The following is a 22,508-nucleotide window of genomic DNA, read 5'->3' as shown; positions in this document are numbered from 1 at the left end:
CACGTGACTCAGAGCTGATGCTTTTGACATGAATAAAAAATACGGGTTGTGTTCGGCTTGAACTCATCAACCTGCCAATCGTAAATGATTTACACCCGTAAGTATATCAAAAAAGGCTGTTCATTTGCTTTTACCAATCCCAGCATAGATGAATTTGATAACTGATACAATGTTTTCTTGTGTGCCTGAATGCACGAAGGCATGATTTTCGTTTTTTTTTTTTTGCATTTATAAGATTTGTAGGCACCAAACTGCATTAAAATGTTGGGTTTTTAGTGTAATTTAGGATATGAAAGTCCACTTCTTAAATCTTCAATCTTAAAGCTAGAATCTTGAAACTTGAATCCTGAGTCTTGAATTTAAAGCTTAGAGCTTGAATCTTGAATCAATCCCATTTGCAATATTAGCTCCATGTGTAATGTTATGTAACCAAGCGGTTTTCCTTTTGTTGTTTGCTCAGCTCGAAAGAGAATTCTTTACGGAGTATGGAGAGGCGGGTAGATACCAAGTTCAAGAAGTTGTTGGCAAAGGAAGTTATGGTGTTGTCGGTTCTGCAACCGACACACACACTGGAGAAAAGGTAGCAATCAAAAAGATTAATGATGTTTTTGAGCATGTTTCCGATGCCACACGGATCCTTAGAGAAATCAAACTCCTTCGGTTGCTAAGGCATCCGGATATTGTAGAAATTAGGCATATTATGCTTCCCCCTTCTAGAAGAGAGTTTAGAGACATTTATGTAGTGTTTGAACTCATGGAGTCTGACCTTCACCAAGTTATTAGAGCAAATGACGATCTTACCCCTGAACATCATCAGTTTTTCTTGTACCAACTTCTTCGCGGGTGAGTTAACATCAATTCATATGCAATTTATTCTTACTTTAGGATTATGATATAGCTGTAAAAGTAATGGTGAAATAATATATTAATGTTTTGTATTTAGATGTATGGGAGCCTTCAATATATACAGAAACCAGTTGTTAATGAAGTTATTTTTAACGTAACTTTTGCAGCTAATGTGTATCATAGAGACTTGAAGCCCAAAAACATTCTTGCTAATGCTGACTGTAAATTGAAGATTTGTGACTTTGGGCTTGCTCGGGTGTCGTTTAATGATGCACCAACCGCCATATTCTGGACGGTACGTGCTTTTCTGTGTAGTTTTGCATTTGTAATATTTGGGAAAATCAATGTCTTTAGTTACATTATTTTTTTTGGATCAATGCAGGATTATGTTGCGACTCGATGGTATCGTGCTCCTGAACTTTGTGGCTCCTTTTTCTCTAAAGTACGGTGCTCCCAATCTGAGATCTTCGAACTGCAATCTGTATCAATATTAGATGTGGCAATTTTGACCCGTTTACTAATGAATGGATCGGTTTGGGCCAGGGCTGTAAATGAGCGGAGGTGGGCCAGGTTGGGCTTGGACTTGAAGTTAAACCAGCCAGCTCGACTAGGCTTGCTTAACTTAAAGAGCTGAATTGTTGAGCTCGAGTTTCGCTCATAAAAGGCTCAAGCCAGCTCTTCTACTTTTTTTTTTGATAAATAATTTTGTATTCTTTACACATATTGATATGTATAACAACAAGAAGTAATATTTTTGAGCATACACACAATGCAGAATTTGCATGTTATATACACTAAAATTTGGGCTATAATTTATATATATATTAAAATTTGGGCTTCAGTTTAAACGAGCCAGCTAACAAGCGAGCTTACCTTGGCTTGTGGCTCGTTATACAAATAAGCCGCTTTCGAACTAGTTGCGAGCTTTTATGTGTTTTTGCCAAATGGGTCTTGAAGTCTTCCAGAGTGTTTACAACCATCTATATCATTTTTTTGCAAAATATAAGTTAACTATGTATGGATGCTTATTAAAAACCGAAACGACAGTTACTAAGTTGCTTTATTTTGCAGTACACTCCAGCCATTGATATTTGGAGCATTGGATGCATATTTGCTGAAATGCTTTTGGGTAAACCGTTGTTTCCCAGAAAGAATGTGGTACATCAGTTAGATCTCATGACTGATTTGTTGGGCACCCCTCCTCCTGAAACTATTGCTCGGGTTAGTTCATTCTTTTATTATACAGTTGGCTCAACTAAGGAAAGTTCTAGAACTTTCTGGGGTACATGTAGCAGAATGGGTACGGGTTGGGTCGGGTTGGATTGACCCGAAACACTTTTGTTCAATTTCTTTTATAACTATTGTTGTGAAAAATATTGTTACATAAATGATTTAAGAGGTTTTGTGCGTACAGATACGGCCCGTTAATCCATTTGGCCCATTTTTGTTTTGTAGTTAATTGTTTGTTTCTAATACCGTAATTTTCATGTTTGTGTGTGTGTGTGCATTTATATATATTCAATTGTTGCATACATTATAACTAGTATGCCCGGCAAAACGGGCGGGGCGCGTTAGGTGGGATAATGAGTCAAATAAATTTTATGTTAAATATGCAGATTCGCAATGAAAAGGCAAGAAGATATCTCAACAATATGCGGAAAAAACAGCCGATTCCTTTCACACAAAAGTTTCCTAATGTGGACCCATTGGCTCTCAAACTACTCGAACGCCTAATTGCATTTGACCCCAAAGACCGCCCATTGGCAGAAGAGGTATGTTACCACATGCATTGACTCTTGGACTTTTTTGAATTATTGATAGGTTGAAAGAAGGAACTAGAGTTGGAATAATGGGTATTGTGTTAAAACTTGAAACAGATCATTTTTAGTACGGGTCAACTCGTATAGGGTTGGGTTGACCCGTAAACATTGTGTTGGTATTTTGGAAAGAAGTTTATAAAGTTTAACTTAGGAGAACTCGAGCTCCATTTATGAAGCTCGAGTTGGGTGCATTTACTTTTTGTTCGTTTTTCAATTATTTTATTTATATTCATTGATAATTATAATTTTGATATATGACAAATAATATATGTAATTTTGTAATTTTTATCATAATTTTATTATGTAAATGCATATTAAGTGAAGTTTATATAAATAATATGCTTGTTTAGGCTTGCAAGCCTAGTCGAGCTTAATGAGTGCTTGGCTGCTTATTATTTATTAATTATTTAAGTTATATGCATTTATGAGTATTGCTTTTAATATTTCTAATTATAATTTTGATATGGAACATAATATTTATAATTATGTTATTTTTATAAAAATGTTATATAATAACCACTATGCAAAATAAATATTAAATAAAAGTTATATAAATAATAGGTGGCTCGTTTAGGCTCACATGCCTGGTCAAACTTTATGAGTGAAGCTTGGGCCCAAGCTCGTTTACACCCATTTCAGTTGGTTTTTTTAATTGACCCAAGATATAAGTATAACACAACCGAAACCGACCCATCTAGAAAGAAATGATGAAATATAGAATTTTTTTTGTTCTTGACGATATCCGCTGCTTTCTTTTGTAGTCACTAGCCGATCCTTACTTTAATGGCTTATCAAATGTGGAACGAGAACCAAGCACTCAACCCATATCAAAACTTGAATTCGAGTTTGAGAGGAGGAAACTTGGAAAAGATGATGTTAGAGAGTTAATTTATCGAGAGGTCCGTTCGGTTATCACTTAATATTTTTGTATCATCATGTTTATGTTAATATAACTTTTTAAAACAACTTCTCATATATACATGCAGATCTTGGAGTACCATCCTCAGATGCTTCAGGAATATCTAAGCGGCGGTGAACAAACTAGCTTCTTGTACCCGAGGTCATACAATGCTATATAACATTTTTTGTTAAATTTAAATAAAATAGTTGTTATAAATTTATTCTTTTGTTGTTTATTTCAGCGGGGGTCGATCGTTTTAAGAGGCAATTTGCACATCTTGAGGAGGGTTTGGGTAAAGGCGGACCTAAAAATTCGACTCCAGTGCTAAGGCAGCATGCTTCACTTCCAAGGCAAGTTACTTAACTCCTAGTGTTTGGAGAAGCATGTAAGAAGTTGCTATATGAAAATATTAAGAGATAGTATCAGTTAGAATATATGAATTGATTATGTTTTCTTTGTAACAATCGATAATGATTCGGGAGAGTTTATGAGATAATATATTAGTTATGGTATACTGTTATGTAGCAATAACAATAAACCTTAACTAATATATTCTTTGTAATGGAAAACCGTTACTAAATAGTGACCCGTGAAGTTTCATGTCTCATTTTTGTATACGAATGGGTCGATTTGGGTTTTTATATTTTTATTTCTAATGGCTAAGTGGGTCAGGACAAAAGGTTTAACTAAATTAGAAACGGGTCAGAAAGGTCAAACGGGTTGAAAGTCATCTCAAATGCATGAAACCTTTGAATCAATTAATTGAAAAACATTTATGTAATTATCCATTCTTAGTTTGTAATTATATTTAAGGGTGATGTTTTCGTATGAGACTTTGATTAAATATATATTATGTGGGCCCAGGGAGCGCGTTCCTGCACCCAAGGAAGATGGTGATTCTCAAGAAAACGATCCAGGAAAACAAACCTCAGATGGTGCCGAAGATCAAGGAAACAATAGTTCTCGTAGCTTGTTGAAGAGTGCGAGTATCAGTGCTTCCAAGTGTATAGGAGGAACAGGAACACGGCCTACAGAGGTAACAGCATCTGATCTTTCAAACTTTTGTCTTATATTGTCTTCAATATCATGAAAATAATACAAGAATTAAGAACAATAAAAAGAGGTTGACCATTCTCGTTGTCTTTTGTAGGAAACGGATGAAAATCAACAAGGCGAGCAATAAGAGACGAGCTCATTCATTCCATGGGTATAAATGCAAAAAACATTACACATTATAGTGATAAAAAGATGTAAATTTTTTACATAAGTGGTGCGGTCCTACATGTTTTTTGCATGTAAAATTAGGGAAGATTTTGTTCCTCGTTTGACGTTTGCAAAACCGTGCTAATTTGTGAAATTTTGTCATGACTCTTCGTAGTCAATTTTTCGAGTCGATTTAAGGCTCAGTAATAGTATTTAAATTCATGAATAATATGATGTCTAAGGTGTGCATATAGTTTGATGTTCCCTTATGCTCATATATGTGAAGTGTTACGGTGTCTTTGGACCATGTTTGAAAACCAAATGCTAAGCCAAATGTATTAAAGCCCAATTTTAGGTTTTAAGTACCAATCAAATAGTAATGAGAAGTGAGAAGATAACATTTTTAATGGTTAAGACTAGGGATGAGCTCGGTACCGTACCAGTACCGGTTTTGAGTATCCTGATCCCGAAAATCGTAAATTTTTGGTACCGGTACAGAAAATGTTTGGTTCGGTATCGGTACGGTAGGGGTGAGCAACTTAACCGCCATAATCGTTAAGCCGAACCATAACCGACATAACCAAACCAATTTTAACCGATAAATGACATAACCGTTGAGTCGGTTTAATGAATTTATGAAACCGCCAAATTCTGGTCGGTTTTGGTTAAAAATAATTCCAAAACCGCTATAACTGAACCGACCCATTAATTTAACCAACAATGTGTTTGGGATTAACTTCCACCAAACATGTTGTTGGATTATATCATTTTGATGTTTTTGGTTCAATGTTTGCTATCAAGTTAAGTTGAATTTCATTGTTGGATTATATAATTTCATTCTTTTTTTGAATATTTAGTATTAATATTATAGATTATATACTTTGTTAGATTATGTCATGTCGTTTTTTTGTAATAAGTGGTACCAAACTTTTAGGCCCAATTGCATGGTTTTGGTTACGGTTAACCGACCCATAACCGACTCACTATAACCTATAAAATCGATTAACCAAAACCGCCATAACGGGTCGGTTATGGCTATGGTTATCCATTAACCGAAATATCGGTTAGGTTTATGGGTTTGGCTCAAAACCGCCCAAATCGACCCATGCACACCCCTACGGTACGGTATCGGTACCAGGACAGTACCGGTAATTAAGGTAAAAGTCGGGAAATATCGGTACCGTAGCGGTCTAGAAACTCAAAGCCTTGCTACCGATTTGGTACCAATGGTACCAAATCTTGGTACCGTACCGATACCAATCGCTACCAATATTGAATTTGCACATTCCTAGTTAAGACGATGACTAGATCTACTTATACTAATAAACAAAAATAATAATGTTGATGTATCATAACCACATCTATTTTAAACATTAATCTCACTCATATTTTCTAATCTCCACTCTCTTTAATCCATGCTATCCATGAGTCATGTGTTTAATTGGTATTATCCATTAGTTGTAACTCATATGAAAAAAAAGGTATATACTGTAATTTAAATCACAATAACCTTTACAAACCAGTTACATCCAATTTTACTATTAGATATAGAAAGTTTTACCATGATTTAAAAAAAACATATAAACTAATGAATATATATATATAATAAGTTTAAAATCAAATAATGAATTATTAAATTAGTTAAATAATTATCTACGAACCATTATCGTATAATATTTAGTGACTTATGTTTATAATAAATATTAAATTATGTGTGTACTTCAAATTTCGTTGAATATATACAATATTTATAATCTTACAATTTTTAAAACACTATTTAACTTATATTCATATTGATAATAAAAGCATCTTTATGTTTAGGTACCAATAATTGATTTTATACCATCTTAAAACATTATTTCAATATTAAGAAAATGTAAAATTTAAATATGTAACATTTGAAGTGTGTGTGGTAATATTAAGTAGATTTAGTGAAGTATAAAGATTATGATTAAATTCAATTTCTCAAACACTAATCCTAACAAATTTTAGGGAACTATAGTTTATTCACATAATCCCCTTTGGTTGATTTAAGTAGATTATAATTACACATTCCTTTTAACATATGATTTCTTTAACTAGCATGACGACCTAATCAATCGTACTTAACAATCTTATTTTAAAATTATCAAAACTAGATAAATTGATCATAACATGTATCTCATATTTTCGAAGTCCAATACAAGAAAGCATGCTGTGGATAAAATATCAAGATTTTCTTTTTACCTTTTGGTTATACCTATTAGAAAGCAGCATCATTTACTTATGATTTATATACTACAATTGTTGCATTTATGTTGAGTATCGAATATGAATTGTGTATTTTGGCCACATATTATAGGTAACTAAATTAGTGAATTACTCACCAACATTCGTGTTGATCAAATTTATTTTATACAATGCTATAGGTGTGATAGTAAGTTGATTGAAGAATTGAAGACATTGTCATCTAGTTTGGACTGTTAGGTTATATTGAATGGACAATTATTGTTAAGTTGTTTTGGTTGTTCCTATCTTGAACAGGTTGTAATTGAGTTGAAATTAATGAATGAATTGTTTAATTACTATCACTTTAATAGTGTTATGTGTTCATGAGCAATCAACGTCACGCCCTGGCATGTTCCACCAGTTTGTTCGGGGTGTGACACTTTCTGCGCTCGATCAATTCCAATGAATCGAGCCTTCAACGAATCCCAAATTTCCCTCATTGTTGAGAGATGAGCGACTTGATCAAGAACCTATGCTCTGATACCTAATATTGAATTGGTAATCAAGAAACAAGGAGATGGAAATGGTTACAGAGGAAATTCGTTTATTATAAAAGCGATTACAAATTGGAGCGTACAAAACTATTCTTATAAGCCCTAACTAACAATTAACAAACATTTTACAGTTCAGTTGATGCATATTCGACTAGAATTCAAATAGCTCAAGTACACAATGATTCCATTTAAATGATTCGAACCGAATGATTCGGTTGACAAGATTAAAGCTTACAAACTCTTCATTAAAATATCATAAAACTACCTAAACATAAGACCTAGCAACCCTATATATAAATATAAATAAACATTTGGATCATGCCGACTCAATGTGACAGATGCTCCTGCATCATACTCCTCCTCTTGAAAAAAAAAAAAAACTTGTCTTCGAGTTTTGTCTCTGAACCAAAGCCACCTGGATCAAATGAAACATCAAACTGCTCCTTATTTATTATCATCTGGCCCGTCTAAATAACTTAACTTCCCAGGTCGCCTCACCCAACTCGGGACTACCACCTTGGTCGAATGGAGCATTGAACCGATTACTGTTCACTAACGATTTCAACCCATTTGTGGCCCATCAACTTGATCACTTAAACTCTTTGGCCCAACACCATATATTCACTTGAGCCTCCTTTAAATTCAGCCCATTCACATGCAATAATATATCAGTATCTTTTACGTGAGTAATCAAATTTTGAAATAAATCCCTATTCCACCTATTGGCTTCAAAGTTCAAACCCATGTGTATTTCCACAATTATTATCTTCAAAACATTTCAACACCCGCATAGAAACACAATTGTCACCTGCATCCTTATTCGAAACTTGATCCTTATCATGAGAAAACAATATTTGTTTTTCAATTGAAAAATCACTTCCTTTTTGATCTTCTTAGGAGATCTAATTAAATTTCCATATTTATTAAATATCGTAATGCTTGGGTATGTTATTCCTACCACCAAACTGCCAATCCTCATGCAGGGCCAGCACCTTTAACATCACATATCTTGGAAGGCAATTTCTTGTCTAGCGCCTTAAATAACAAAAGTTCCAAACAACCATTGTTTTTTCCTTTGACAACCGTCATACCACCAACGGCCACTGGAGAACCACCGTTGATGGCCGTTGAATCTTCTATGAACTCATTAAAATTAATAGCAGAGGTCTTCGCATATTCTGTTACCTTGGTTTTTATTAATCCACAAGAATTAGACCCTAACCAAAAATCAAGATTCTGTAATGGAGTTTCCATGTAATCATCTGCCTCAACGCCACCAATTGTCCAAGAATACAATTCCTCATCCCCGTATACAACATACAAACGCGGATAATCATAGTTAAAATTTTCTTCATAGGCAGGTTCGAGGATCCGGGTTTGGGTGTGACCGACTCCCCTTCCTCGTACACAACGTCCCAGACGATGGTGCCCGGTTCGATTTTCTTTACATGTCTCTCCTGTTGTAACTCAATATCTCGGACTCGTTGGCGGAGTCATTTGATCTCTTGTTTTCTTTCAAGATCACGGACTCGTCGCTTGAGTTGTTTTATATAATAACCCCACGAATATGGATAGACTCCATCACTTCATCGGTCATCGAACCTGTGAGTAGAGAGTCGATCTTCTCCACGGGCACGTGAATCACCAATGTTTTTATCGACGCCTAGATCAACGACTCTTCGACCAAGGAAGAAGGCGCCTTCACGCAGAGCCATTTGAATAAGCATGAGATCTGATAGCAACTGATGCAGATTTGGCTAGCAATCAAATGGCTCAAGAACACAATGATTTCATTCATATGATTCGAACCAAATGATTCAGTTTACAAGATTAAAGCTCACAAATTCTTTATTAAAATATCATAAAACTAACTAAACATACGACCTTACAACCCTATTTATAAATATAAATAAACATTTGGATCGAGCCGACTCAGGGGGCCAGATGCTCCAGCATCATTAGTCCTCTAAGTTTGGAATTATAACAGAACAACCCCTCTACTTTCTAACATAAGCTTGGGCTTAGATTTCATTATCAACTTGAAGCTATCACTATTAAATCGTCTAAAGCAGTATTGTAAGTTGTTTACTACTAAGGGGCTGTCTGTTTAGGTTTGAATGGAACCATTCAGAGTTAAGGTATGATTTTTGTTTCTCTACTCGATTTATGTTTTCCTTTTTACCACCCTTTTCTATTTTTGTTTCCTGACTTCTAGGGGTTATGGTTCGAACGGTTAATTGATGTTAAGATTGGTTGAATCTTTCTATTATTTTTATAATTCTGGAGTTAAATGAGGTGGGGGGGGGGTTGGGTTTTGTTAAATCAAAGTTCAGTCAATGTCATTGTATGTGGTCGGTTACATCCTCAATTCATCATTGTAATATGGTGTATTCATGTGTATGTATTCGGTTTTGTTACACAATAGGTTCTTTGCACATGAAAACATATTGATTTTCGTCTTTGATAGATTAGGAGATTTCATGATAGATAAGGTCTAATTCAATGAAATGGATGTCTTAAATAACTATGCTAGTTACTTTGGATATAAATGGGGGATTTTATATGAAGTTATAAGAATATGGTACTAAATTAGTCAAATTTGCTATTAATTGTTGTTGGCTTTTGGTGTAACTCGTTGCTATAATATGTTGTTAACTAGTGTTGTGAGTTGCTTTATATAGTATCGAAGTATGCCGTTAGCTGGTGCTAAAATTTGTAGTAATCTCGTACTGTAGATTGTTATAAAAATGGTGCTGAAATTCGTGTTGTTAAGTGCTGTGAATCGTGATATGCAGTTAATTGGTGTTGAAATTGTTAAAATAGGTGGTGTTAAGTGCTGTAAGTAGTACTTTAATATGTTGTACATGATTATACAAACACTTATACCATATAATTATGTGTAGACAAGGGTTCGTTGTAGTGCAGCTCAAGCATGAAGTCTCGGATCGGATCAAGAAGAATATTTTGTGTATGTTAATGTAATTATAATCTACCTAAGGGCTTTTGTATATGTATATTTATTATTTTTTTTTACATTTAAATTTAGTGACGATTATGTCTCGAAGGTTTCAAATGATAATTAACATATGAGTTTGTTTTATCTAATTCAAGTTTTATCTAATTAAGCATTGGTTGATTATGATGAAAGTTTGTTTTAAGATGTATTTTGATCGGTTGTAATGGTAATTTGGTCATTTAGTATCATTATTAAAAGCTCTGACTAAACAAAAATATTTCATTCGACACGAAATAGTTCAGAGGAGTAATATAGTCATTTTGCACAGTAGGAGTGTGTTCTTTAACCGTACCCGAATAACAAACCCGACCCGTAGCAACCCAAGACCCGAATAAATCAACCTGATTAAACTCCTAACCCGAACATGAGAATAAACATTCGGGTTGGTAATTGGGTTAAAATATCAAAATCCGGGTTGACCCCAACAATCTGAATAACTCAAATAGTTGGTTTTGATGTTTTATTAGCCTAGAGTAACCAAAAGTCTCATGCTCTCAAATATTCTTGTTGCTGCATGTGTTGTATACATCATTAATATTATAGTTGAGGCATTAATACTTAGTTAATATCTATCAATTCACAACAAATTGATAAAGGTATGCTAAGTTTGATACTTTTATAATATTTAATCATATAATCATGTTGAATTTAACTATTTCAATGTTTATTTGATTTGGTATTTTCTACAATAGAATCAGAAGCAGAGGAGCAAAATTGAAAGTATTTTTACAAACGTGAAGAGTGGAGACCATTTAGAAGTTTATTTTTATCATCGTTTTTATTGTTAATTTTATGTTTCAAACATTTATTTCTATTAAGTTTTGGAATTATGAAGGTTTTGGATTTTGTTATAGTTAAATATGGTTGTATGTTGAAATTGATTTGATTATGGTTTTATGAAGGTTTGAATTATGGTTTTATTTATAATCTTGTTAAAGGTGAATCTTTTTTAACTTGTTAAACCCGAACAACCCGGCCTTATTTTGGTCGGTTCTTGGGTTAATTTGCTTTGAGCTCAAACCCGAACAACCCGAAACCTAAATAAATAACCCAAAGAACACCCCTACTGCATAGTCATTTAGAGGTCCAATCAAACAACACTTATTGCTTTAACACTTGTTGGTTCAGAGTTTCTTAACCATTCGAACATTTTACTGTTTCAACGCTTGTCAAACAACCTCTAAGTTGAATATGCTTGGTTATATGTGATTAATTCGTCTAAAATAGCAAACAAGTTAACACACGTGAAATTAAATTTCAAAATCAAATATTTTTAGGATAATTTGACAGTTGACAACAAAAAATAAGTTAAAATACATTGATACATGGCTACTCAAAAAACCCACGACTTGTAGCTTGTTTAACAAAAGTTCGAATAAAACTAACTAAAAAAACTTGATTTAAAACGACCTGAGTCGAGCCGACTCATTTTTGAAACCGAGTTGAGCCCGACCCAAGCTCGGCTCTTTGGTTCGATCTTAAGCTCGTTTAACTTAAAGCTCAAGCTTGACCCGATCCAAACCGCCTCGTTTAATTTCAAGCTCAAACCCACCTTGGGTCGACTCCATTGATAAGAATGAATGCCCTTCCTTTAAAGAAATGTAGATAAGTATGAGTGGTTTGGTTTGGTTTGGTGGTATAATCCAAAATCCCCTAAACTTCCATTTTTGTACACTCACCTGCTACAACAAGTGGCCACTCCAATAATCCACAGTAGTAGTTGTTGCCTTGTTGGGTGCATTACAGAACAATATATCATTAATTACTCATTTTTCCCCAAATTCAAAACCCTAATAAATCAAAATCAAAACCACAAGTGGCTGCTGCTGCTGCTGCTGTTGCTGTCATACTCCCACTGTCCTTCCCATCCTCTATTATCTTCTATATTATTATTTCTCGGTTATCCATCCATCCAATTGAATCAGTCTGCAGTGACTTTCTAGTGTAAGTAAGTTGACCGAACTGTTAACTATGAAAAGCTTGTTGAAGAAGCTGCACATTAGATCAAACCAAACTCAAACTCAACCGGAATCGAGTGAGGTTAACATTAACAAGCCGCCGTTGTCGTCGATCACCGGATGGCTTAATTCGGTCACGAGTAAGAGAAGTCAAAGCCCTAAGTCAATTGAAGAGTTTGACTCGATTAGCAGTAGTCAACTGGATGCTGCTATTAGTGAATTGAGGGGTTATGATGATAGTAATCGCGATCCGGAAGCGGAAGAAGAGCATCAGATTCATTTGGCGTTGGAGTTGAGTGCCAGAGAGGATCCGGAAGCTGTGCAGATTGAGGCTGTTAAGCAGATCAGTTTGGGGTCTTGTGTTGCGGACAATACGCCTGCGGAAATCGTTGCGTGTCGTTATTGGGTAAGTTGAGTTCTTATTTCAGTTTGGTTCATTCAGTTGATCATAAATTGTTGGGGCACTTATTTGCTTGATGATATGTTTGATTGCCATTTTGAGGCAGACATCAAGTGTTTCTGGTTATGGAAACCAATCAAACTGTTTCTAAATCCATTTGAGTTGCAATTAGGAAGGTGTGTTGAGTGTGATTATTACTTTGTTTGTGCAAGTTAGGTTAAAATATTCGGCTCTCGAGTGGTGTTCAAAACTTAGGGTAACTTTGCAGAATAGCAACTAAGTTTCCTATGTGTCCGCTAAAGTAACTTAGGTTTTTTGTTTCCTCAAAGTCCCTAACTTTTACAGTCTTGTTTAGTGTTTTTTTTTATAAATGTTATATTTTCTTTAAATTAATTGAGGCAAATGAAATACATACGAATCTTGATTACTACTTAGTGACTCTTTTTCTACTTTGACTTGAATTGAACAGTTATTTAATTTGGTTATTATTTTGTTAATTTTTTTTCTTCACTATTACCTCCTACTTCAAATTAACTTGAAAAAGTAATCAAGATTCATATTGCCATATATATTTCATTTGTCTCACTATCTTTAAAAAAAATAACATTAATGAAAAACTTACACAAGATTGGAACATCTAATGAAAGTTGGGTGACTTTGGTGGAACTCTTGGTTACTGTTGGACGAAGTTTTCCCTCAAAATTGCATTGTGTCATTTATTTTGACCAAATCTCTTGCCTGAAACTTGTCTGCATACCGTTCTGTTTCATTTCCATTTAAATGTTAATTAGTAATGCATGATGAATTTGATAGTTACTTTGTTTGTGGGATTCAGGTCAACATTACGGCTCTCAAGTTGTGGTCAACCCTTTGCAGTCTTGCACCATATCGCCTTTTGATAATAGGTCTTCCCTTATGTGTTATAAGTGTATTCGTTTCCATAAGGAAACAAACACTTGTCATTCCCATTTAATTTTATAGCTCATAACCAACTCTTTATTGTGGTATAATTGTTTGTGGTGTAATTGTTTGTGGTATAATTGTTTGAACATAAGGATTCAATAGGGCATGAATAATATTTTTATTGATAGTCAGTTATATACTCAGAGCTACAAAATGAGGTTGCTTTAGTTTTGAGTGACATCGATCTTTCCCAATAACACTTTTAATTTAATCCTAAATGAATATCAAGTCAAGCATACTAAACGGCGTCGGATAATCCCTTTCCATCAAAAGTTTTAACAATGAATATGGAATTTGTTATACTTTTAATCATAGCATTACTAGGCTTGCTTATCTTGATGAAAAGAATTTCAAGTTTTGCCTCTTTTCTTTGTTTGTTTTTGCTTATTGGATTCTAACATTTCATGTCCTAGACTTGTTCATCCATCACAGAACTACAATGCTCTTAGCTATGATGACAAGATTGTTGATGGTTTCTATGATCTGCATGGGGTGTTAACGGGCCCCACATCTTCAAAGATGCCTCCCTTAGTGGAGTTACAAGGAACACCCGTGTCAGATAATGTTACATGGGAAGCAGTTCTTGTTAACAAGGCTGCAGATTCCAAGCTTTTAGAGCTTGAACAAAGGGCTTTGGAGATTGCTGTAAAGTCAGTGTCTGAATCTATTGATTGTGCTGGCCAAAGTTTGGTACAGAGGCTTGCGGTTTTGGTTTCTGATCATATGGGGGGCCCAGTTAGGAATCCGGATAATATGTTGGTAGCTTGGAGGGATTTTAGCTCAAGGTTGAAGGGTACTATTGGAAGCATGGTTTTGCCTCTTGGCTCTTTGAAAATTGGATTGGCCCATCATCGGGCTTTGCTTTTTAAGGTATTCACTTTCTCTCTGGATCATTTTCTTTTCAAGAATTCAAGTTATGCGGTTGTTTGGATGTGCACTTTGAAAGTGATTTTTTTAAATGAAGTTAATTTAGTGATTCCTTGGTAAAATTAGTAAGTAAATAGGCCAAGTAGGACTTTTTCTTGGTGAAAAAAGTATTGTGAAAATCACAAGGTCTCTAATTAGTTTAAAAGTAGTTATTGTTCTTTTATACATGCGTGTTCAACATTTTTGTAGTTGGTATGAAACTCATTATCGACATGAAGTCGAAGTCGTGATAACATTGCATCCTGTTGGCTAGGGGTATAAATGAGCCAAGGTGCTCGTGAGCTATCTAGATCGACTCGCTAAAAGCTTAAATTGAGTCAAGCTTACATGAGCTTGAGGCCCTGAGCCTAACATAAGCTCATTTAATGTAGGAACCCAAGCCCTATCATCACTTATCAGGCTTGTAAGCCTAAACAAGCTTGTTGGTTATATACTTTTTATTGAACATATTGATTCATTTACATAATACTTGTTCTAATAAAGTTATGATAAACATGACAAATTTGTATACACTATGTTAAATATTAAACTATAATTATAACTATATATTAAAATAATTATAAATATATATTTATAAAAAAAGTTACCAAATAATAAACGAGCCGAGCTCGAGCTTGAAAAACTACTCACGGTCCGAGCTCAAGCTTAGGTGAGCTTGGGCTAGGCTCGGCTCCGTGATGCCAAAAGGGATACATGAACCACCACATGAAACTAAATATATATCCTTACAAAAATCATTTGATATTGCGCTTAGCAATAACATTCAGTTAAGGAGTGTATCTTTATAGTTGATATATGATTCTACGTCTTATTTATAAACAATAATTAAAATCATTAGAAAAACACTTCTTCTCTTACTAATATGAAGGATTTATCATAGAGATAGCAAATTAGTTTCAACGTAAGCACAAGAATTAGCTTAGATAAGATTAGAGTCCACATGGAAGCCGGGTATGCACCGAAAACACATTCTTGTTGTGTAAAATAATATTTAGATAAACTAACACATGCGAGCATATCATCACAACTATATTTTAGAGTTCCAAGTTTTTTTTTTGACTTTCTTGTGTTTTTTCTTCTAAAATGTGATGAATATATATGCCACTTGATAATTTTTATATATTCTTAGCATATTCTTAATTTATGATAGATGCACTTGTGGGATTTTTTTTTTCACTTAATGATATATCATGATTAGTTATTGTTATTTTGAATTGTAGGTTTTGGCTGATAGTGTGGGCATCCCCTGCTGCTTAGTGAAAGGGAAGCAATACACTGGTTCTGACAAAGTTGCAATGAACCTTATAAAACTTGGTGATGGCAGGTTCTGCTCTTTTCTTTGATTTAAATATTCATTATGTCAAATGCAAATTTTATAGTTCACAAGTTAATATGCATTTTGTTTTTTTTTAATTGTTATTTATTCTAGCTAATAACTGAAAAAAAAGGGTGCTCAAAAAGCATACTAACTCAATTAGATTAGGAAATAAATATAAAATGATGCAGAAAGCAAACAATTGGTGGGTGGAAATTTATCCACTAATGCACGGGTTGGGTGGGTTACTGGGTTAGATAACGGGCCAAAACGGGTAACCTTTACGAGCAGGTCAAACTGGTCGACTTGGGTTGACCCTTAAGCTTCCTTTATCCAGTTTTTATTAGAAAATTGATAATATATGTATAATTTATTGTTGGAAAACTATATTATTATTATTATTATTATTACATGTAACGTTTTACAATAAAGCAATTTAGAGGGTTATGACTTATAAATGTATATAACGTACAGAATAAATAATAAACGAGCTGAACTTGAGCTTGAAAAACCATTTACAATCCAAGTCGAGTTTAGAGGTAGTGCTCGAAATGAGACGAGATGCAGCTTGAACTCTCATAAGTTTATTGAGCTGAGCTTGAGCCTAGTCAAGCTCGGGCTCCGCTCGGCTTGTTGGCTCCCCTAAATTGGACTTGTTGACCCAAATCAACCCATCTATAGGTAAACGAGTCAAATAATACTATGGTATTCTTATGCCTCCTTAAATTATACATGTTCATGCTTTCGGTTACTTGTAAATATGTTATCTGCAAAGACATACCACAGAAAACTTTATATGATTTCTTACAAAATTCTTCTCTAATATTAACTAATGGAATTGACACAATTGCCAGGGAATATATTGTTGACTTGATGGCGGATCCTGGAACTGTCATTCCATCCGACACACTAGGAGGACTCGGAGGATCACATGTAGATTATGAAGAATCTTTATCTTCAAGCCCATGGTCCCGAGATGAAGATTCTTCGTATGCAGCTTCCTCCACAAGTAACCTCACAACTTCATCTGTAGATTACATGGAAAACAATAACAACACGCATTCATCCGGTTTATCACAACCAATCAAATCAGTATTAGAACCCAAGAAATCCCTACCTCAATTTCCACAAAAAGCATACGCTCATGGAAGATCCCCTTCGTGGACCGAGGGCATAAGTTCCCCAGCAGTACGTAAAATGAAAGTAAACGACGTTTCACAATACATGATGGAAGCTGCAAAAGAAAACCCTAAATTAGCCCAGAAATTACACGATGTGTTACTTGAAAGTGGTGTTGTTGCTCCTCCCGACCTCTTTACCCAAGTTTATGAAGAGGAACTATCAAAAAGTCCCACTGATAGTCAAAGTGAAGGTCAAGGTCAAAATCAGTCAAGTCAACCTCGTTTGTTGCCTCCATTGCCACGTCCACAGAGAGCTTCTTCACAATCTGAACTAAATCCAGCAGAATACATGAAAAGTGTTCCGGCTGCAGCGGCCGCGGCTGCAGCCGCCGTCGCAATGGTGGCCGCCACCAAAACAATGACGGACCAGAACATTCAACTACCGGTGGCGGCTGCTGCCACGGTGACGGCGGCAGTTATGGCGGCAACAACAACCACTTCTGTTTTGGATTTTTCTCCAATAAGGGAAGGGGACACTGAAGCACAATATGAGATAGGTCAAGATGGAGAGAGGATATCAGACCGGTCAACGGGTAACGAAAGCACGGTGTCTGACGTGTCACTTGATGATGTGGCGGATTGTGAAATAATATGGGAGGATATCACATTGGGTGAACGTATTGGATTGGGTACTGAGTTTATCTTGCTATTTTTTAATGCTTCACTTGCTTACTTTTATTGGTATTTTGTAGAGGTGGCAACATGTCGCGACTACGGTGACGTTTTTATCTATTATTCTGTCTACCTTGTAAATTACTTGATCACAAACAATAGCAAGTTTAATTTATATATATTTCCTGTTTGGTACAGGATCATACGGAGAGGTTTACCGTGGTGAATGGCATGGAACCGTGAGTTTATTTTTACAACCATTTGCCGTCACTTTGTGCTCTTGATCTTGATACTTTTGATGCTAGAATAGTTTTGATACATTTTTGTAAAATATCTATGTGACGTTATTCGCCTCGTTATAAGGAGGTTGCTGTTAAGAAGTTCCTAGACCAAGAAATAACAACCGAATCGCTTGAGGAATTCAGAAGCGAGGTACCCCCCCCCCCTTCTTCCCACAGGCGGATACTCGCACCTAATTTAATGTTTATTTTTTTTTTATTTTTATTTTTTTGCAAATATAGAATTAGCATAATCTGATATTTTACCTTATGACATTTTCGAAAACAAACCTGTTAAATCAGAATCACAGAACCCGTTGATCAGATAGGGCTTAAACTTAGGGAAAGTTATGTAATTTTACCTCAACAATCAGTTTCTTATAGCAAGTCCATACTGGCTTCTCTTAATTTGATTATTGTGTGCTAATCCTTTTCAATTTTGTGAATGGTTTGGATTACAAGGTGAGGATCATGAAAAGAGTTAGGCATCCGAATGTTGTACTCTTCATGGGGGCCGTAACACGTGCACCACATCTTTCAATTGTTACCGAGTTTCTTCCTAGGTATTCATCTTTTCTATCATAGTATAATACACGTTCGGATCCAGACAATTAGATGTAGCAAAATGGATGGGTTGGGTTGGGTCGACCGGAAACCTTTTCCAATAGCATTTTAAAGTTTTTTTTAAGTAATTCTCATGTCAAATAAGTATATATATTAACCTCGTTCTTTAAATGGTGTAAACCTTCATACACTATTATTTATTTCCTATGAAATAATGAAACATGTTTTAACCTTATGCAGAGGTAGTTTGTATAGATTACTCCATCGGCCCAACAACCAACTAGATATCCGAAGGCGCTTGAGGATGGCTTTTGATACTGTATGCTCACTTCTTTAAACTTTGAATGTGCATTTTAACTAATTATTCTAATTTCAAGCCTAAATAATCAGTTTAGACTGTTTGGGTAAACTCATTATGGCTACAGTTTTCTGATTATCAGATTTGGATAATCAGGTAAGCTGCTGTTGTTACAAAACTGATTATTATCAAGACAAATGTAAAATTACCATATCACCCCTAGCTTACTCCAAACACTGTTTGTTAGCCTTTAATCTACCAATTATTTTGATTCCTATTTAAAGGTTTTGTTTATCATATCTTATATTTGTATTGTATGTTATTATTGAGATAAATGTGAAATTACGATATTACCCCTAGCTTAACGCAACTGGCTATATACTTCTGATTCCTGAAGTTGTACACATATCCGAACACTCTTTAAAAATCTTTAATCTAATTGTTATTTTGACCCTTTATTAACCGATATTAATAATGTTTGTGTTGTATCTTATTATTGTTTTCTAACTTAAAAATTTCAGGCTCGTGGTATGAACTATTTGCACAATTGCACGCCTGTTATAGTTCATCGTGATTTGAAGACTCCAAATCTTCTTGTTGATAAGAATTGGGTTGTGAAGGTAGCCTACCACTCTACCAACCTTTTAGACCCTAAATTTTTTTAAATGATTCTGGTATAGTGTTCTAAAAACGGTTTATTGTGGCTGATATTTTAATTTTTAGGTTTCTGATTTTGGGTTGTCGAGAATGAAGTACAGCACGTTTCTTTCTTCAAGATCTACTGCTGGAACGGTATGCATTATTTAGTATATGCCAGGGCGAAAATGTAAACTATGAATTATTGGTAAAATGATTAAGTTGGGTTATGGGTCAAAATGGACAACTTTTGGTGTAGATCAAAGCGGGTCCACGTAAAGCATCTTTTGTCTAGAAAAGTTACTTTTTATAACTAATTAGTTTGTCAGATCCAATTACAAAATGTCAAAAATGATATTATGTAAATAAATAATACACACACATGCACAATTTTTACTAAAATGGTTTGAGGAGATTTTATACATTTAAATTACACTTTCGATGGCCCATTTGGGGGTATCCTTTAATTAGTTATCCTGATTTTACCCAAGTGACCCGTTAAGAGATAAAATATAACCCTACTTGACCCAGTGCCAATAATCGTGTTGCATGCCCTCAGGCTGAGTGGATGGCGCCAGAAGTCCTAAGAAACGAGCCCTCAGATGAAAAGTTAGTACTTTAATTTCTTACGAAGAATAAGAAGAAAAGAAATAAGTTTTCTGACACCATAAATAATTAAATCTTATCTTATACTTTGTAGGAGCGATGTTTACAGCTTTGGTGTGGTTTTATGGGAGCTTTGCACTTTGCAACAACCATGGGGCGGAATGAACCCGATGCAAGTTGTTGGTGCAGTTGGGTTTCAACATCGTCGTCTTGAAATTCCAGATGATATGGACCCCGTCATTGCAGATATCATCACAAAATGTTGGCAAACGTGAGTCTTCAAAATTTTAAGCCACAGTTCAACATCTTTTTTTTATCAACTACAATCTTTTTGTAAGCTTTTGTAATTTGTACGCGCTAGGGGTGGCTAAAGCGGCAGTTTGGGTGATATGACAAAACGGGCCACCAACCCACCAGCAGTTTTTATTAATTGTGTTAAATATGACATCAAACTCCTTTTTGTGATAATAATCGTTTTTCTTTTGAATAAAACTTTTTAGAAGTATTTATTTGGTTTGAATACATTAGAGATAAAGTATGACCCAAAAATGTTCCATCTTTATTCTCTATCATCAAAGAATGTTTAACCAAGGGTGTAAAAGAGCCAAGCTGAGTTTGAGCTCGGCTCCTTTAACTTAAGATAGCTCTAGCTTGAGCTTGGTTGGTTTTGAGCTCTATGTCTAAAGTTTGAGCTTGGCTCGTGAATAGTTTTTCAAGCTAGAACTCGGTTCGCTTTTCACTTATGAATTAATTATATACATTTATAGTTATTTTTTATAAATATTTTGGTTATAGTTTTATATATAACATAATATAATATTATTTAATTAGTAGTATTTTTTATAAATATTTTGGTTATAGTTTTATAAATATTAATATTAATATTATTATAATTAGTAGTAGTTTTTATATAACTGTTAAACTTTGATTTCCTTTATTTTGCTTCATACACATGTACCTAGAGCCGAGGGTCTCTCTGGAAGCCACCTCTTTATTCCTTTGGATAGAGGTACGGTGTGCCTACATCCCACCCTCCCCAGACCCTACTTATAGCTTTGCTGTCGGTGGGATTTTACTGGGCATGATTGATTGATTGATTGAATATAATATTATTTAGTTATTTTATCATAATCATTATTGTTATAAAAGTTTATATTTCATATATTAAACAAGCTTATATTTAGGCTCAAGCTCAAACTTGTTTAAGCTTGGTTCGATTCGAGCTTTTAACCAGCCGATCTTGAGTAGTTCACGAGTGGCTTGTGTCGTTTACACCTCTATATATACAGAAAATGTATGATATTTCTGCGGACTACTATGTGAACTTTATGATTATATGAGAGAATCTCAACATAAAATTTTTTCTATTTTATAGTGATCCGAAGCTACGACCTACATTTGCTGACATCATGGTGGCCTTGAAGCCACTGCAGAGGTTGAATGTAAGTTCTAAAACAGGTTAAGACCACTTGGATTGCATAATATATATGCCAGAAATTGACATCATGGCAAAATGTCTGCACTCACAATCTGTGAATAATGAAGCCGTGCGAGTCATGTAATCTATATGAAGTGTAAAGTTTGTTCTTTGAATATGGCGATGGAAATGGAAATGTGTGCGTTTTATAGGATTCTGATTCTTCTGTGTTCTTACATAGTTGTTTTCATGTAGTTTTAGGCTTGGTCATGTGACCATCATAGTTTTCCGTTTTGCTTTGTAAATTCATGTTGTATCATGCTCATAATTGTTTTTAAACATTCACCATGTGTTTGGTGTGGTTGACTTCTATACTGCAATTGAAACAAAGATTTTGTGGAGACATTTCTTAACACAGCTAATATCCAACGCCCAACCACGGATCGGTTTGTGAGTGATGTATTATACTTGAATGAACTCTCGTGCGCAACTCAAAATCTTGAACTAAAACTAATCTTATGACAAAAAGAAACTTCACATAAAGGAGCTTGAAAGTGAATTGTGCACCTATGTTTAACTGTTATACCTATTCAGTTTTTGCAATTCATTAGTAAGATTTAAGTGATATAGACCTCTTTAATACTCGGTGCAGAGAGCCATACAAACTCCTTTAAAGTCTAACATGTCTCTCATTTCAAACACATGTTGGATTTCTTAGTGCAAGAGTAGATTCCTCCCTACAATACCTTCATTACCTTGTCCTCCAAACACTTGCACAAGAATCTGTAGCATAAAATTGAAAAAG

General features: G+C 34.7%; 2 protein-coding genes across 2 annotated transcripts; both read left to right on the top strand.

The window, feature by feature from the left end:
- The first annotated feature begins 943 nt into the window (after nt 1-943).
- Nucleotides 944-2,639, top strand: LOC143549983 (mitogen-activated protein kinase 9-like). The gene is made up of 4 exons (XM_077040740.1): nt 944-1,141; nt 1,229-1,288; nt 1,918-2,067; nt 2,463-2,639. The coding sequence occupies exons 1-4, from the start codon at nt 944-946 to the stop codon at nt 2,637-2,639; spliced, it is 585 nt and encodes a 194-aa protein (XP_076896855.1).
- A 9,856-nt stretch (nt 2,640-12,495) lies between these two features.
- LOC143549973 (putative serine/threonine-protein kinase SIS8) lies at nt 12,496-22,036 on the top strand. Its single transcript, XM_077040731.1, has 13 exons — nt 12,496-12,912; nt 14,302-14,739; nt 16,017-16,120; nt 16,966-17,921; nt 18,103-18,143; nt 18,268-18,336; nt 18,645-18,745; nt 18,987-19,065; nt 19,566-19,664; nt 19,768-19,836; nt 20,240-20,289; nt 20,381-20,557; nt 21,662-22,036. Exons 1-13 carry the CDS (start codon nt 12,520-12,522, stop codon nt 21,747-21,749), a joined length of 2,664 nt encoding a protein of 887 aa, XP_076896846.1. The 5' UTR covers nt 12,496-12,519; the 3' UTR covers nt 21,750-22,036.
- The last annotated feature ends 472 nt before the right edge of the window (nt 22,037-22,508 follow it).

The sequence above is a fragment of the Bidens hawaiensis genome, unplaced genomic scaffold, assembly GCF_021521415.1.
Source record: "Bidens hawaiensis isolate Kalapana, Puna unplaced genomic scaffold, B.hawaiensis_p1.1 tig00015877_1, whole genome shotgun sequence".
NCBI classification, from domain to species: domain Eukaryota; kingdom Viridiplantae; phylum Streptophyta; class Magnoliopsida; order Asterales; family Asteraceae; genus Bidens; species Bidens hawaiensis.
This window is presented reverse-complemented; position numbering and strand designations above follow the sequence as displayed.